The sequence below is a fragment of the Lontra canadensis genome, unplaced genomic scaffold, assembly GCF_010015895.1.
Source record: "Lontra canadensis isolate GAN:19392208 unplaced genomic scaffold, GSC_riverotter_1.0 scaffold33, whole genome shotgun sequence".
Lineage (NCBI taxonomy): Eukaryota > Metazoa > Chordata > Mammalia > Carnivora > Mustelidae > Lontra > Lontra canadensis.
The window spans coordinates 4,125,960-4,142,641 of NW_022631027.1; the positions used below are offsets into that span (position 1 = coordinate 4,125,960).

The 16,682-nt window shown below is 35.8% G+C and overlaps 1 protein-coding gene across 5 annotated transcripts in view; it reads left to right on the forward strand.

Annotated features, from left to right (window-relative positions):
* ZNF326 (zinc finger protein 326) overlaps nt 1–6,159 on the forward strand; it is a 38,899-nt gene extending 32,740 nt beyond the window's left edge. For all 5 annotated transcript variants that reach the window (XM_032867083.1, XM_032867084.1, XM_032867086.1 and 2 more), the window contains one exon: nt 4,958–6,159. In XM_032867083.1, the coding sequence (XP_032722974.1) occupies nt 4,958–5,326 (369 nt within the window). In that variant the 3' untranslated portion in view covers nt 5,327–6,159. The remainder of the gene's footprint in view (nt 1–4,957) is intronic.
* Nucleotides 6,160–16,682: the final 10,523 nt, after the last annotated feature.

Sequence of the window (16,682 nt, forward strand, 5' to 3'; positions counted from 1 at the left end):
AGTGTTATATTAGTTTCAAGTGCACAATACAGTGATTCAGCACTTCTGTACAATACCCAGTGCTCATCACAACAAGTGGCCTCCTTCATCCCCATCACCTATTTCCCCCATCGCCCCTGCCTACCACCCCTCCGGTAACCATCAGTTTGTTCTCTGTAGTTAAAAGTCTCTTTCTTTCTTTTTTTAAAATTTTAATTATAATTTTAAAAAAAATTTATTTATTAACATATAATGCACTGTTTGCTTCAGGGATACAGATTTGTGATTCATCATTCTTACACAGTTCACAGCACTCACCATAGTTGTATTTCACTTCTAAGTTAGATAAACTTACCTCTCCTTGACCTCTGTTACTGGTTCAGCTAGACAGCAATAAGCTTACCCTAGTTTACCACATGGCCTACAATAGACTAGAATGTACCTTTTCTGTTGCTGGGAGGACCCAAAAGAGGGGACCCAGAAAGGACTAATTTGTGCATGCCCAGTTTCTTCTTCCAAGCATACTAATTGGATAAGTAGTTGTTCTTGCTTGGATGGGAAAGTGGGAGGTCAGATATGCTGCTTCAGAAAAAGCCCTCTCGTGGAATCAGGAGGCCAGGAGAAGAGCTTTGCCCTGAATGTTAGTAAATGCAGATGTGAACAATTAGGTACACCTGGCACACTGCTAGCCTTATGTTATTGTGGTAGTCTTTACATAAAATTCTTTACGTATTATATATACTTAACTGTGCAAATAAGAATTTACTGTTATTCAAGAAATTAACAGAAATATATTTTAGAGGTTAGCTTTTGAGTCTTTGTAAAATAATGCCTCATTTAAAATCATCCTACACTGAAGAAAGCTATTATGTTGAAAATTTGTAAGTCTGTTATTTACATTTGTAACTAAATCTTGATTTTATGGATTAGAGAAGTATTATTTATTTTGGCTATTGTAGTGATTAACAGGTACTCTGTGAAGAAGCCTGATCTATCTATCTATCTATCTGTCTATATCTCTATTTTTTTTTCAATGACCATTAACTTACACCTCAACCAAGTGATTTACAAGCTGGATAAATCTCAGTTTTTTCAGCTTGTTCCCGAGGGTCCCATTTTCTGATTTGTCGTATTTGTCACTTTTACTACATTCTTGGCACCATTTTTAAAAGGTGAATGCAGAAATTGTAACAGAGTAATGCAGTCCAACAGCAACAACAAAAAAATAGTGACTGCAGGCCTAATTGAAATTCAGTTTTTTGGGAGATATGGCATCAAAAAGGTAAGAGCATCATTGCTAAATGAGGAAAAATTTTTATCCTTGCTATATCACAAACTTTTGAGAAGTTAATAATGGTTTCTATTAATGTATGAAAGTAATATTTAATGAAAGAAGAATAGAAATGTGAGTTGCTATGTAGACTTCTCAAGCTACACTTGAGAGTTACTTCATTGAATGAGAGACATCACTGGTGGGGAGTGTCTTGCTGATGTGCATATTGTGGAGAAAATACCTGAACTGAGGAGAGCTCTTCTAGAATTTTTTTACTATAAATGGGATCCATGGACCAGCAATATTGGCATCTCCTGGGAGTTCATTAGAAATGCAGTTTCGGGACGCCTGGGTGGCTCAGTTGGTTAAGCGGCTGCCTTCGGCTCAGGTCATGATCCCAGCGTCCTGGGATCGAGTCCCACATCGGGCTCCTTGCTCAGCGGGGAGCCTGCTTCTCCCTCTGCCTCTGCCTACCACTCTGTCTGCCTGTGCTCATGCTCTCTCTCTCTTTCTCTAACAAATAAATAAATAAAATCTTTAAAAAAAAAAAAAAGAAATGCAGTTTCATTTGACAAGATCCCATTTGATTTATAGACATGTTAAAATTCAAGAAGCACTGGTGTCACATTACTCAGTGATAGCCTTTTGTTCAGCTTTCCTAATCTCCTCTGTTCCCTGCTATTACTCCCCAGAACATCCTCTGCCCATGGTCAGCTCTGGTCATCACTTAAAATTCTTTCACCTTTAAGTGCTCAGTCTGACAAAATTATCTTTTTTAATCTTTGCCCCATGAAAATAATCAGTTCATCAATTTTCTCTATTTCTCCAACTGTATCACCTTGTTTTACCTTCACACCCTGGCCTTGATACTCATGGTCAGTCCTTATAACAGTGCAGTACTGCCATTCTAAAATTCCTCACTTGTTCTACCACTTAACAGTTCCCAGCACTATGCCATCTAGGGTTAGCTTTTTAATTTTTTTTTAAAAGATTTTATTTACTTAGAGAGCACAAGGAGAAGTAGACTCCCCACTGAGCAGGGAGCCTGATGCAGGGGCTCAGTTCAGGATCTGGAGATCGTAACCTGATCCCAAGGCAGACACTTAAACCGACTGAGCCACCCAGGCACCTTTATGGTTAGCTTTATTAACTGTCTTGCTACAAATGTAATGGTACCGGTACCATTGTACCAGTACAAATTGTACCGGTACTGTATTTGCTAGATTTTCACTGCAGTTCATGGTAATTTTGCCTATTACCAATCAATGTAATGTACTTTCTACAGTGGCTATTTCAAAGCTTTTCCACTCTTAGCATATCTAGATTTCATTCTTACGCCCTTTACTTCCTATGTTCTTATCACTTCTCTTGCTTTAGGGAGATTGAGACCACTAGATGTGAACTGTAAGTTTTCTCCTTCCTGCGTTAGATTTATGTAACTTACTCTCACTTTTATTGTTATATGTGAAGAAAGATACCCACTTTTCGCCCTTCACCTGTATTATTGTTTCATCAGTTTTCTCACTCTTTACTTGTATCTTACTTGTGCCCTGTTTATTATTTTATTCTTCTACAAACAGATATGCTTACAAGTTCCCTAAACTAAAAATGACTTGACTTTTCCTACTCTTCCCCCTTCCCATCTTATCTTTTCTCTTATCACCATACTTAGAAGGGCACTAAGTTGTGCCTTGCGTTGTACTCTTTGCTTCTACTCTTTAAACTGGTGGTTCTCAATTGGAGATATGTAATTAGAATTCCTTGCGAGGCTGAAATCAAACAAAAAGCTGCCTTGGCCTTCTTTAAAACCTTCTGAATTAGAGTTTCCCAACCTTCTCTGATTAATACCTCGTGAAATGCTTCTTAAGTATGCAGGTTACCAGATCTCACCCCTGGAAAATTTTCATTCAAGAGGTCTGAAATTGATTTGGGAACTTCTGTTTTTAGCAAGAGGTCTAGTACTTGACTACGTTAAAGTCTCAGTGTGTGGAACTCGGGTCTGTGGATTTTGTAAGCTTAGAAGAAATTCTGATTCATTCTTGGGCAGTCATTGCTGTACAGCTTCCACTTACATAATACTTTTGGAACTGCTCCAAGATAACTGGTGACTTAATTTTCAAATAAATTTTTTAACATTTTTTATTTACTATTTTAAACATGTGGAAGTTAAGGAGATAGTGTAATAAATCCCTCATTCAACTTTAATAATTTTCAACTCTAGTGACCTTTTTCAATTCTTTTCTAATATTACCTGTTTGCATCATTTGATACTGTTAATCTGTCACTTATTCTTGAAACTTTGTTTTGCCGGATAATATTTTACTATCCTGAGTTTCCTCCTGCACTGAGTTTGTTTTTTTTTTTTTCATAACTTCTGTCCCTACGTATAGATGTTTTCAGTGGGTTTTTATCATTAACCCTTTTATTCTACTTATTTCCCTGACCTCCCTATTCACTTGGCAAACAATTCACAAGTCTTACTTCGAGCTCTCTTCTCTTTCGAGTTGTGAATTTAAAGCTGCCTCTTAGACATTTAGACATCTTAAATTCTAATTATATATAGCATACATCTGCTTCTTCCACTTTCCCCATCCTAATTTACATATTCTTTTAATGGTGCTGCTACATCTTTTATACTTCCTCTCCTGGATTAGTAGAGTAACCCGCTCATTAGTATTTCTTCTCCTACGATTTCAGTTCATTCTGTGCCTTCCCACCTGATGGGTCTTGAAGTATAGCACCAGGCTTATACTTTGTTATTTAATAACCATTACAATTTATTTCTTACTATATTAATATAGCCTTCTGATACGGTCTAGTTTATGAGACTTAATCCAGACACATAATTCAAGTATTTATATAAATTAAAATAATAAAGTTGTATCTGTGTTAGTGAATTACAGATTTTTAAAAAGATTTTATTTATTTATTTAAGAGAGGGCACAAGCAGAGGGAGTGGGAGAAGCAGACTCTCCACTGAGCAGGGTGCCCATTGTGGGGCTCGATCCCACGATGCGGAGATCATGACCTGAGCCGAAGGCAAACACTTAACTGACTGAGCCACCCAGGTGCCCATAGTAAATTAGATTTATCTACTTTTTTAATGTAAAAGTAAGGTATATCTAATAGGTACCTGGTTTTCATTCATTTGAATTTTTAAAAAGACTTGATTTTCATTTGAGTGTTTTGAAGAGATCCTACCACCATAGTACATTGAATCCTGTTGTAATTTAGTAGAACATATCTTTGCTTTATATACTTTATTTCTACCAAAACCCACGTATTTGCTTTTGCCATATGTATGTGTGTGTGTGTGTGTGTGTGTATTCCTAACTGAAGTTCTAAAATCATATATATATGATCTTAGATTTTATATATATATAATATGTATATTTAGATTTAGATTGTATATATATGGTTTTACATATATGTAATCATATATAGATATATGATTTTAGAAATTCAGTTAGGAAAATGTGGCCTTTAAGCATTCCAGTTTATGGAATGTAAAGTAGTGACTTTAGTAATTTATATACCCACATTGGTATGAAATAGGTACTGAACAAAATATCTAGTGGATTTGTCATGAGTTAAAATAAAAAGCTTCAAATTATATTTATTTTTAATGTTACAGCAAAGAAAAATTTCGCTGGTAACAAAAATGAATATACTGATTTTAAAAGCTATTTTCCTCATGCTTTTTAGGGTGAGAATCCTTTTGAAATTCAAGATCATTCTCAAGATCAACAAATAGAAGGAGATGAGGAAGAGGAAGAAAAGATTGATGAACCTATTGAAGAAGAGGAGGAAGAGGAGGAAGAAGAGGAGGAAGTGGGGGAAGTAGAGGAAGTAGAAGAAGTGGAGGAAGCAGAGGAAGTGGGAGAAGGAGGAGGAGTAGAGGGAGTGGGAGACACAGAGGAGGCAGGAGAAATAGAGGGTGTGGGGGAGGGAGAGGCAGTGGGGGAGAGAGAGGCAGTGGGGGAGAGAGAGGCAGTGGGGGAAGGAGAGGCAGTGGGGGAAGAAACAAAGGAAGAGCCTGTTGACTTCCCTGTTGACCAACCTGAAGAAAATTAAATATAAGGTATTAGTCAAATCTAAAAGAAGCTTTAAATTTCTCTCCTAATATGGAAAAGGGTAAGAATTTTAATAGTTTAAAATATGAGAATTAACACCCATGTTGCATGCATTCCACACATTCAGATTTGTTTTATATAATTTCTAAATGTTTGGCATTTGTTTAATAAGATGAAGGTAAGACTATTTTAGTTTAGTTTTTATAGCTATCAAACTTAGATTAGATAAATTGTTTGTATAATTTTTAAGCTTAATTTTTATTACTTTATTGGTGTTAAGGATAACAGATGTGTATTGTTAGTATATCTACTCTAATCATTTGAACTTAAATGCTGCTGTTGGGAGTATATATTCAAGTGTGCATTAATGTTTTGAATACTTACCCTAGAAGAGATAAATTGGGCAAGTATTTTGTGCTCTGAGTGTGTATTTTTTTACGGCATTGGACATTGAATAGTAATTTGCGTTAATATACGCTTAAAGGCTTTTTGTGACCATGTTTCCCTTTGTAGCAATAAAACGATTTTTACAAAAACACTTTCCCTGGATTAGCAATTTTAAACGAAAGAATTCATCAATTAAATGAGTATTTAAAATGAGGTTTTTGCCTTAATGTAGGCATTTAGCTCATAGATACATCAAGATGACTGAGAAGAGTTGAATTAAATATTTACTTCAAGCATTTTTTAAAAGTACTACTAAAATATTTTTTAACCTATTTCAAGTTGAGGTCAGTCTATAACTGACTTGTTTATACTTTTCTCAATTCCTTCCTTTTCTTTGTGCCTATGTCAGATCTTGAAATCTTGAAAATACATTTTGGATACAAATAATTTTTTATAGTTGTGTTAGTTCTTTTGTCATGTCTGTTTTTAGCTGAAGAACCAAGAAGCAAACTATATCACTTTTCTAAAAAAGAAGTATTTCTCTCTTGAATGTTTTTTTTTAACTTTTTGTAATTTGTAGGCTTACATACTGAAAAAGAGAAGATGAGATTGACAGTCTATTTTCAATGAACCATGACCATCTATGTCACTGAAAAGTAATGCTCTTATTTCTTTGACTCTTCACTTTGGCCTCTTTTGAGAGGGGGACTCTCAGTGAAATAAATTAGTTCCTCCAAATTTTGAAGCATTGAATGGATGAGTATATGGAAATATTAAGTAATTCTAAAGCATTAAGTTCATGAATGTATAGGCATTTGTAGAATTTCACAGGTAATTTCTCTTTTTGCATACAACAAAGCTTTTAAAAAATACATTTTGGGGGGCGCCTGGGTGGCTCAGTGGGTTAAAGCCTCTGCCTTCGGCTCTGGTCATTATCTCAGTGTCCTGGGATCAAGCCCCTTATTGGGCTCTCTGCTCAGCAGGGAGCCTGCTTCCTCCTCTCTCTCTGTCTGCCTCACTGCCTACTTGTGATCTCTGTCTGTCAAATGAATAAATAAAATCTTAAAAAAAAAGTTAAAAAAATACATTTTGGGGGGCCAATATGGGCTCATGTTGTGGGCTAGATTTACTTATCTTTAAGCTTTAAATCCATTGTATCCACTTATAGGAATTTAGAGCCAAATAAGAGAAACTTAGTTGAAGACTGGAGAAATTTGGATCCTAGCTAGGAGTCTGTATTTACTTAAATAGGATTTAGAAAGCCTTTGTGCTCAGGAGTTAAAATTTTAAGGATAATAGGACTTGATCGATGGTCTTGTTTCTTATTTATTTAGTTTCTCCTTTATTTAAAAATAGTTGTGTAAGTGTAAGGTAAAAGGAGAACAGAACCCTTTGGATTATAATTAGTGGGTTCTTTTGGTACTAAGTAGGGTGTTTTTTAAAAAAAAATATCCTTAGTAATTTGAAATTTGAAACTTTTGGAATGAATCCTGTAACAAAAATCTGTATAACAAAATTTCTAAGTAAACACTTTATTTATTTAATTTTTAGAAAGATTTTAAGTAATCTCTATACCTAGCATGGGGCTCGAACTCAAAATTGCCAGATCAAGAGTCTCACGCTTCACTGAGTAAGCCAGCAATGTGCCCCATAAATGTTTTAGAATAAGAGATAAAGAACATCTAAGTAGTAATTTTTGTGGGAAACATGTAAAAACCTTTATTCAGATTAGCTCATTTGCAAGGTATTATTAATAAAGTATATTTTGTTATTATACTTTAGAAATTCAAATTTATATTATCCTATTAGGTAATTTATAGATAGTTTAATTTGCAGGCAGATTAATTTTTGTGGTCCTTAGAGTTTATATTTAAAGTACTTTCATGATAAGAATTTATATGATATCTTTAGTAACCTTTCAACTTCTGGTATCCAAATATTGTTTATTAAAAATCTAAATGTGGGGATGCCAGGTGGCTCAGTTGGTTGAGCCTTTGGCTCAGGTCATGATCCCAGGGTCCTGGGATCGAGTTCCACATCAGGCTCCTTGCTTTGCAAGGAGCCTGCTTCTCTCTCAGCCTCTGCCTGCCACTCTGCCTGCTTGTGAGCGTGCTCGCTAGCTCTCTGTACCCGCCCCCCAGATAAATAAATAAATAAATAAGTAAATAAAACCTTAAAAAAAATCTAAATGTGTAGTTATAATAACCGAAGAAATTTATTTACAACTAGTATAGTTATTTAAGGCTGATGGCCTAGGGACCATCCTATATTCTTCCCTTTTTATCACCTCCCACCTCCAGTCTTTCAGAAAGTCTGTGTTTTCTTTTTTTTTTAAAGATTTTATTTATTTATTTATTTGACAGAGATCACAAGTAGGCAGAGAGGCAGGCAGAGAGAGAGAGAGAGGAGGAAGCAGGCTCCCTGCTAAGCAGAGAGCCCAACTCGGGGCTGGATCCCAGGACTCTGGGATCATGACCTGTGCTGAAGGCAGAGGCTTTAACCCACTGAGCCACACAGGCGCCCAAGTCTGTGTTTTCTACTTCCAAAATTTATCTGTCCCCTCTTCCACATCTGTTGCTACCAGTTCCAGTTCATGTCCCCATCAGCTCTTTCCTGGACTATTAAAGTAGTTTATTGACTAATCTTGTTTCTAGTTTTGCCCTGCTAGATTCAGTTTTCCACACAAAAGTATAATCTTCTAAAAATATAATTAAGATAATACTAGTTACCTGCTTCTTTTTGTGTCTGTACACTTACTCAAGGTAATCAGGCCTGGCCTAGCATTCCTGCTTTATATCCTGCTGTTCTCACCGGCTATGGTGGCCTTCTGTTAGTTTTTAAATGAAGCTCTTCCCTATATCCAGACCTTTGTACTTTCTGTAATCTATTCCTCTCAGCTTTTTTGGAGTCTTTCTTCTTTAGGTCACCTTAAATGTTAAGACGAGGCTTTTCTAAGGAAACATGAGGGCAGTAGTTCTTAAAATTTTGTAAAAGTAAGGATTTGGGGTACCCGTACCCCAGATTTACTAGACCATATTCTTTGGAAATGATGTATTTTAATAGATACCCAAGTGATTCTGATGGTAATGGTCAGTGACTGCATTTCAAGAACACTTATAGCAGCCTCAGATTTCTAGTGCCTGCAAGTCCTGTATCAAAGCAGGAGCTACTGCTCTTCAGTTAACAGGCACAGGTTTGGGGAATTTTCATAATGTTTTACCAAAGCATCGGAATGACTTGTTACAAATTTCTGGGAGTCAGAAAACTGGACCTTGTTCTTGTTTTTGTTCTTTTTCTCCCATTAGGTTATGTAATTCTTAACAAGTTGAAGTTCTAATAATAGATCTGACCGTTTTCCCATAAAACAAGCTCTCATATTATTCCCCTACTTTAAATCCTTTACTGGCTTTTTATACATGTTAGTGAAACATTCAGATTCTTGTGATACGGCCTCTGTGGTTCTGTATGTTCTCTTCCTTGCCTGCTTCTCCAGCTTTGTATCTCAGTCTTTAACAATTTATATTAACTGCCTGTACCTGTAAACATTTGAATAAGTGACATGCTTCAGGAGGCAGAATGGTTCCTAGAGTTGCCAAGATTTAACTATAATCAATATTACAAAATCTAGATATTATATTTTATATTACTATACTAAATATACCAAATTACTATACTAAATATACTAAAATATATTTTATAATATTTTATAATGGTATGGTATTATGTAACATCTAAAAAACCATTAATCCTTTCTAAGAATGAGGTGAAAATAACAATATTTGCAGCAGTTTGTCTACCAAAAGTCATGGACATGTAGAAAGAAAGAACTATAAGAGCAAATGTTGGTAATGCATGCTAAAATGTGTTTGAGAATTCTTTTATTGGCAAGATTGTTCTTACTTAGAAGTAGTTGGTATCAGATTATCTTATTATCAGACTTACATTATTTGACATTTGCTTTGCCTACCAAGTTGTCCTTGCTGTGAATACAAACTTTATGTATATGTAAAATACACATAGCATAAAATTTACCACTTTTACCATTTTGAGCATACATTTCAGAAGCATTGATGACAAACTTTTGATTACAATTTGGAATCCATGGTGTTCTGCTGATGGACAGAAAATGGAGTAGTCATGCAGGCAGAAGTGTTTTAGTCTATGTGACAGTTACAGTACGAATTTTAAATTAGCAGTGTGACTTTATTTGATATTTCCTACGGAGCTGGCTGGTTCTCTGTTAATGCAGACAAAATCAGGGAGCCTGCAAGCTTAGGGGTAGACCCTTGGATGTGGTGAATTCAGTCCCTGCTGCCACCAATTTGGACTCCTTGGAAGCAGTTATGCTAGTTTCTTCCTGCATTTCCCTTCCCCTTCTCCTGATTTCCTAGTTTGTGTTTAAAAAATTTTTTAAAGACTATGTTTGAGGTAGGGGTTATAAGACATGGCCTTCTTAGAGACCGAGAATGTAGAGGGAACAACTATAAGCAGCTTAGTTATTAGATGAATAGACATTATGAATCTGGGGAGAGGTCGAGATCAAAGATGACATACTGTATTAAAGACATCTTATGAAGTTCTATTAAAGTTACAGAAACTATACAATGATAAACAGTTTCAGTAAGAAAAATAAATTCATAACTACACTGGTTGCTGTGAAGCATTGCTAGAAGACAGAAAACAGAGAACCAGATCTTGGTGAAACAGAGAGGCACAGTCCACATAGAAAATTAAGGAAGTGCCTCCATTTTCTTTTTATTTATTTATTTATTTATTTATTTATGTATTTATTTGAGAGTGAGACCAGAGTGGGGGAGAGCAAAGGGAGAGGGAGAGAGGGAACTTAGGCATGGAGCCTGACGCGGGGCCGGGATCTTAAAACCCTGAGATCATGACCAGAGCCTAAATCAAGACTTGGACGCTTAAACAAATGAGCCACCCAGTGCCCGCACCTCCATTTTTATTTTAATTTTTTTTATTTTTTTAAAAAAGATTTTATTTATTTACTTGACAGAGATCACAAATAGGCAGAGAGGCAGGCAGAGAGAGAGGGGGAAGCAGGCTCCCCGCCGAGCAGAGAGCCCAATGTGGGGCTCAATTCCAGGACCCTGAGATCACAACCTGAGCTGAAGGCAGAGGCTTAACTCACTGAGCCACCAAGGTGCCCCTCGCACCTCCATTTTTAGAGGTGGCTGTCAGAGGGGGTGGCTTTGGTATGGTAAGCCATGTCACTGAAGGACTGAATAGTACACTAGTCCCTGGCTTAGGAATTTTGGTCCATGATATTCCTCCAATTTAAAGCCATAACACAGCCTGCTGTTTGCCAATTAGAGTGAAACTTCTAATGTAGTAGACTCCCAGAGCATATATGTATAGCAGCCATCGAAGTGTGGTCATACCTTAGGTGTTTCGTGGATACCACAAGGGGCTTTGAGTCCTCATACTTACAAAATAGGCAATCAGAAAAACCTGGTGGCTGTCCATTTTCCATTTTTCCAACTGAGTCCACCCCCTTCCTCTCTCACACAATTAAAATGCCAGGTTCTTTGTAATCAACATCTGCCAGGGAATTTCACTTAAATTGAGAAAATAAACTATAGGTAATAATACTTTTTGGCAAAAATCCAGTAGTTTTTACAAACCACCATCTGCAAGCCTCCCACTCACTGCCTGTTTTCATATGGATTTTAAATTTTTAAAGGGTTGTGGAAAACAAAGTTAAAGAAACTGTGACAGCTACCTAATGGGGCTTCCAAAGCCTACAATACTCATTAACCGCCCCTTTACAGGAAAAGTTTGCTGACCCCTAAGTTTGGTTCTTATTTTCCGATAATACTCAATTCAGAAGCAACAAATATTTAAGGAAGAGAGCAACATAAAAGATAAACAGTAAACTTAACAGGCAGAAATAATCCTGGGGATATAATGCAGGTAAAAAAACAAAACAAAACAAACCAAAAACCCTTAAACTTTAAAATATTTTAGTAAATACTAAAGTAAGTTTAGTATTTTATGTAATAATAATTAGCAATAATTATACTATTCTTATATGTATCCTTAGATATAGTGTATCATTATAATCTCCAAAGAATTTTAGAGGTTATTGTACTAATTTAAAAAAGTGCAAACTGTAATAAGAAATATCTTGGAAATAAAAAAAATAGTTGCTGGGGCGCCTGGGTGGCTCAGTGGATTGGGGCCTCTGCCTTCAGCTCGGGTCGTGGTCCCGGGGTCCTGGGATCGAGCCCCGCATCGGGCTCTCTGCTTGGCAGGGAACCTGCTTCTCTCTCTCTCTGCCTGCCTCTCTGCCTACTTGTGATCTCTCTCTCTGTCAAATAAATAAATTAATTAATTTAAAAAAGTTGCTAAAATAAAAATATGTTTTAGGCTAAGTAATTGAATAAAACATGGCTGAAAATTATTGAGCTAGAATTGTAAACTGAGGGGTACTTATAGAATCATATAAGAAAAGGTCAGAAAATAGAAATTATAAGACAAAAGATCCAGGTAAACACCATCCGTTTAAAATGAAACTTCATGAGATTAGGAGCCATATGTATAGAGAATTTAGCATTGGAACTCCTACATCTATCGCAGTGCTGGGTGCGTTGTAAATGCGCAGTAAATATTTTTGAATCAATGAATATATGTATATATTGCATAGGAGGTACAGAAGTTGAGAACAGAAAAGGTATAGAAAAGAAATAATAGGAAAACATTTCTTCTAATGAAAGACTGACCACATACTAAAAGTCCGAAGTCCCGAGGAAAAATAATGAAAAAGGAGACAAGCACTTAAAATATATCCTCACAAAATTTCTGTAATCCCAGGATAATGAAAACAATCTCAAAATTTCTAAAGAGAAACAATTTACGTATAAGGGGAAAGAATCACATTGTCTCAGATTTGTCATCTGTACGTTCGGGTGCTAGAAGATCCTGTTATTTTTTAAAGTTGCATGGGAAAATTATTTTGAATTTAAAATTCGATCTTGAGTTAAACTGTCGTTTTTAAGAAAGAGGGCATAATAGAGACATTTTAGAATATCAAGAACATGAGTTCAGAAATTAACTGTCACAAAACTATGCACAACAACATGGTATCAAATTATAATGAAAAACTTGAGGAGAAACTGGCAAATTTGCAATCAGAGCTAAGTATTTGAACACAGCCCTTTCAGAAATTACTGGCTGAAGAGTTCAAAATTGAGGACACTGGTTTTGAGCCATGTAATTCAAAGACTTTAAGAATTAGAGTATTGCTTTTCAAATACCATGAAAAATGACCAGAAGCAAGGCCACAAGGACATTACATGCAAGCTCCTTCCTGTTATCACAATGCAGTAAGTTTGAAATTAATGAGTGGATAGCAATTGGTTAATACAATCTAATCAGATATAAAAGACGACAAGATCCTTGTAATGCTTACATTTAAAATGAAACAATAACTTAGGAAAATTTAAGGAAGAATTCCTATTTTTTTTAAGCTCTCCCAGATTATACAGAAATCTGAAATACCTCTCAATTTGGTCTCTGAGGCTAGCAGAACCCTTATTCCATAATGTTGCCCATCAAAGGTAACTATAGACCCATCTCACTTAGGAGCAAATGTAACCATTGAAAAAACATTAGCAAATTAAATCCAAGAGAGTATGTGTCATGACAAAGTGGGGTTTAACCAGAGCATAATCTATTAATGTAACTCAATACATTAGGAAATCTATTATTGTGGTTTAAAAAAAAAAAGCAGATGAAATGGGAAAAAAAAAATCACATGATAATCTCAACAGATGCTGGAAAAACATTTCCTAAAATTTAACACTCAATCCAGATTTAAATCTTGTCAGGCTAGGAATAGAAAGAAAGCTGTTTAATTTGGCTGAGGATGTCTACCAGAAACCTTCAGCAAACATCCACATTTGAGACAGGAAAATGTCTCTTGTCTATAGAATCACTTAACGACAAGAAATAGAAATTTTAGGAGAGAGAATAGTCATTATTTTGGGCAGTGTGACGTAGAGATAGTGCATCCAAGAGAATTAATTGAAAAACTATTAGAAATAGGGGCACCTGGGTGGTATAAACTTAATGGGAAAAGTGCAAGATTCAGATGAGGAAAACTACACATTTTTTAAAAGGTTTTATTTATTTATTTGAGAGAAAAAACAAGCAGTGGGGGGAAGGCATAGGGGGAGAGAGAAAAAGAGAAAGATGCAGACTTCCTGCTGAGCAGGAAGCCCAATGCAATGTGGGCTCTATCCCAGGACCCGGAGATCAAGACCTGAGCCACCCAGGCATCCTCAAAACTACACATTTTAATAAAGGGTTTAAAATGTCTGAATGAATAGTCAACATTCTTTGTTCCTGTTTGTAAAAATTTAGTATTGTCCAGATGTTAATTATCCTCAAATGAATTCATAAATTAGTTGCAATTACAATTTTGTTACTTAGAATTAATGCCTGTAAGAGAAGGTTAAAAATAACAGTGGAAGATTCAAGTCTTCCATATGAAAGTTCAGGTGGGCAGTGCAGGGTGGTGGTGCCTTTCCAGATGTTGTAAACTGAGGCTCAGTCTCTGTTTTGCCATCTTCAACACCCCTAATCTCCAGTTACCCTGTCTCTATTGCTGTCAGTGGAGAGGAAGAGGAGAAGAAAGTCACACACCTTCACAGTAGGAACCGGTCCCAGAAATGGCACCTGTGTTTGTACATTATTTCCCTTGCTTACAACAGCCGTACTTGACAGGTACTTGACAGCACCTGTCAAGAAGGCGGGAAACTGTATTTATTCCATAGGACATCTTTCCAGCTAAAAACCAGGGGTTCTATTTTAGGAAAGGGGAAATGGGTATATATAGCAGTGTATGCCATTTAAACTGATTCAGAAGTTCTTATGCAAATAAAAACATTAAAAAAAAAAACCAAAACAAAACAATGAAGGGCGCCTGGGTAGCTCAGTGGGTTAATGCCTCTGCCTTCGGCTGGGGTCGTGATCCTAGAGTCCTGGGATCAAGCCCCATGTCGGGCTCTCTGCCTGCCTCTCTACCTGCTTGTGATCTCTGTCTGTCAAATGAATAAATAAAAAAAATCTTAAACAATGAAAATTCAGTTTGTATTTCTTACTAGAAATGTAAAACAACTATATAAAATATAAATAGATAAGTGAAACATTAAAGAAAAAATATTATTTAAATATTTGGTATATGATGAAGGTATAATTTTGAATCAAAGATAAAATATAAAGTCCTAGAAATGGTTTGGAGACGGAATAGTTACACTGGGAAAAGCCCTACCTATGTCATACTTCGCACAAAAATAAATTTCAAGTGGATTAAAGAGATAAAGGTAAAAACCCCTACACAAGGATTAAAATGTAAGAAACTTATTTATAATTTTGGGTTTTTCTCAGTAAGATCAAAGCTCCAGCAGGCATAGGGAAAAATATTGACAAATATGGCATATAAAAGAAACAACTGCAAGGTGGAAGACACTAAACAAAATTGAAAGAGTAGTAAAAGGGAAGAGTATTTACAATATGTACAAGAGACCAAAGATTAAGTCAATAAAGAGCTTCCATTTGTCAACCATTATGTTAATAAGCATCCGAAAACTTAAAATAGCGGCTTTTGGTGCAAAAGTCCCTCTTCAGCATAGTTGATGGCTGAATAAATTGTTTCACCTTATTTGGAGGGCAGGTTGGAAGTAACTAGCAAAATTTTAAATGCACAGACTGATCCAGCCGTCCCACCTATAAATAGCTATTCATTTGCTTGAGATCAGGAATGCCTGAAATGCGCATGAATACAAAGATTACTTATTTCCCCTCATCTAAAATATATTGAGGCTAATACATCTTTACTTTTACCAGAAGGTGTCAAAAAAGGTTTTTAATAGAACAAATACCACCTGGCTGACAGCAGTGGTAAGATGCCATCAATTGTAAGATGCATTCCAGCCTGACCGATGATAAAATGGGGATGGGGAACTGTGTCCAAGAAATGCTGAAACAAGGGTATAAAAGAAGTCTTTGCAGCATTATTTGTAATAATGAGAAACCTGGAACCTAAATATTCAGCAACAAGGGAATGATTAAAATGTGTTGAAGTCATAACAATACTCCCAATAATCTATAGCCATTGGAGACAATGAGAGAGATCTGTATGTTTTGACGTGGAAAAATCTACAAGACATACTGTTTAGAGGAAGAAAAGGAGTTATAATGTATATATTAGATTTTCACTTAGAAGAAATATGTATGTAATATCTTCAAACTACATATTTGTGTAGAAATGCATAAAAATAAAATAATCTATTTACATAGAAGAGAAGTTGGAAATGATACGTAATGTTTACATGTGAGGAGGGAAGTTACATTGTGAAAAAAATTTTTTTTACTGCTTATTTCCGTTTTGTTTTTTAAATAAGGTATAATCATGTGTCTTGTTTATAATGTACATGTTTTAAAAGAACCTGGAAAATACAGAGAATTATAAAGAATAAAATAAAAACCACCTAGAGTACAATCGCCCAGTTAATAGCACCATTAACAGTTTTTGTGTATTTTTTTCTAATCCATTTTTCTTTGTAACTGGGTAGATATTGACACTGTTCTTTGAGGTAGGAGAGACAGGAATAGCAGATGTAAGTGAGGAAAACAATAAATCAGTTTGGGGGCATGTTAAGTTGGCATTGCCTGTGGGACACTGAAATGGTGAGGTCAAGTAAGCAATTGGATATATGGGCATGGAGCATAGGGGGAGCCCATGATCAACTTACAGTATTAATGCTTTCCCTTTCAAGTGATGGATTTTAATATTCATGTGTCTGACACAAATAAAAATGTCATTTCTTGCGGCAGCATAGTGTAACATGACATATTAGCCCAGAATTCAACAGCTCTTCCTTACCTGCTGTTCCCCACCCCCTACCTTCTCTGTATCATTTTCTAGTTCTGTCCATCTGTCCATCTTG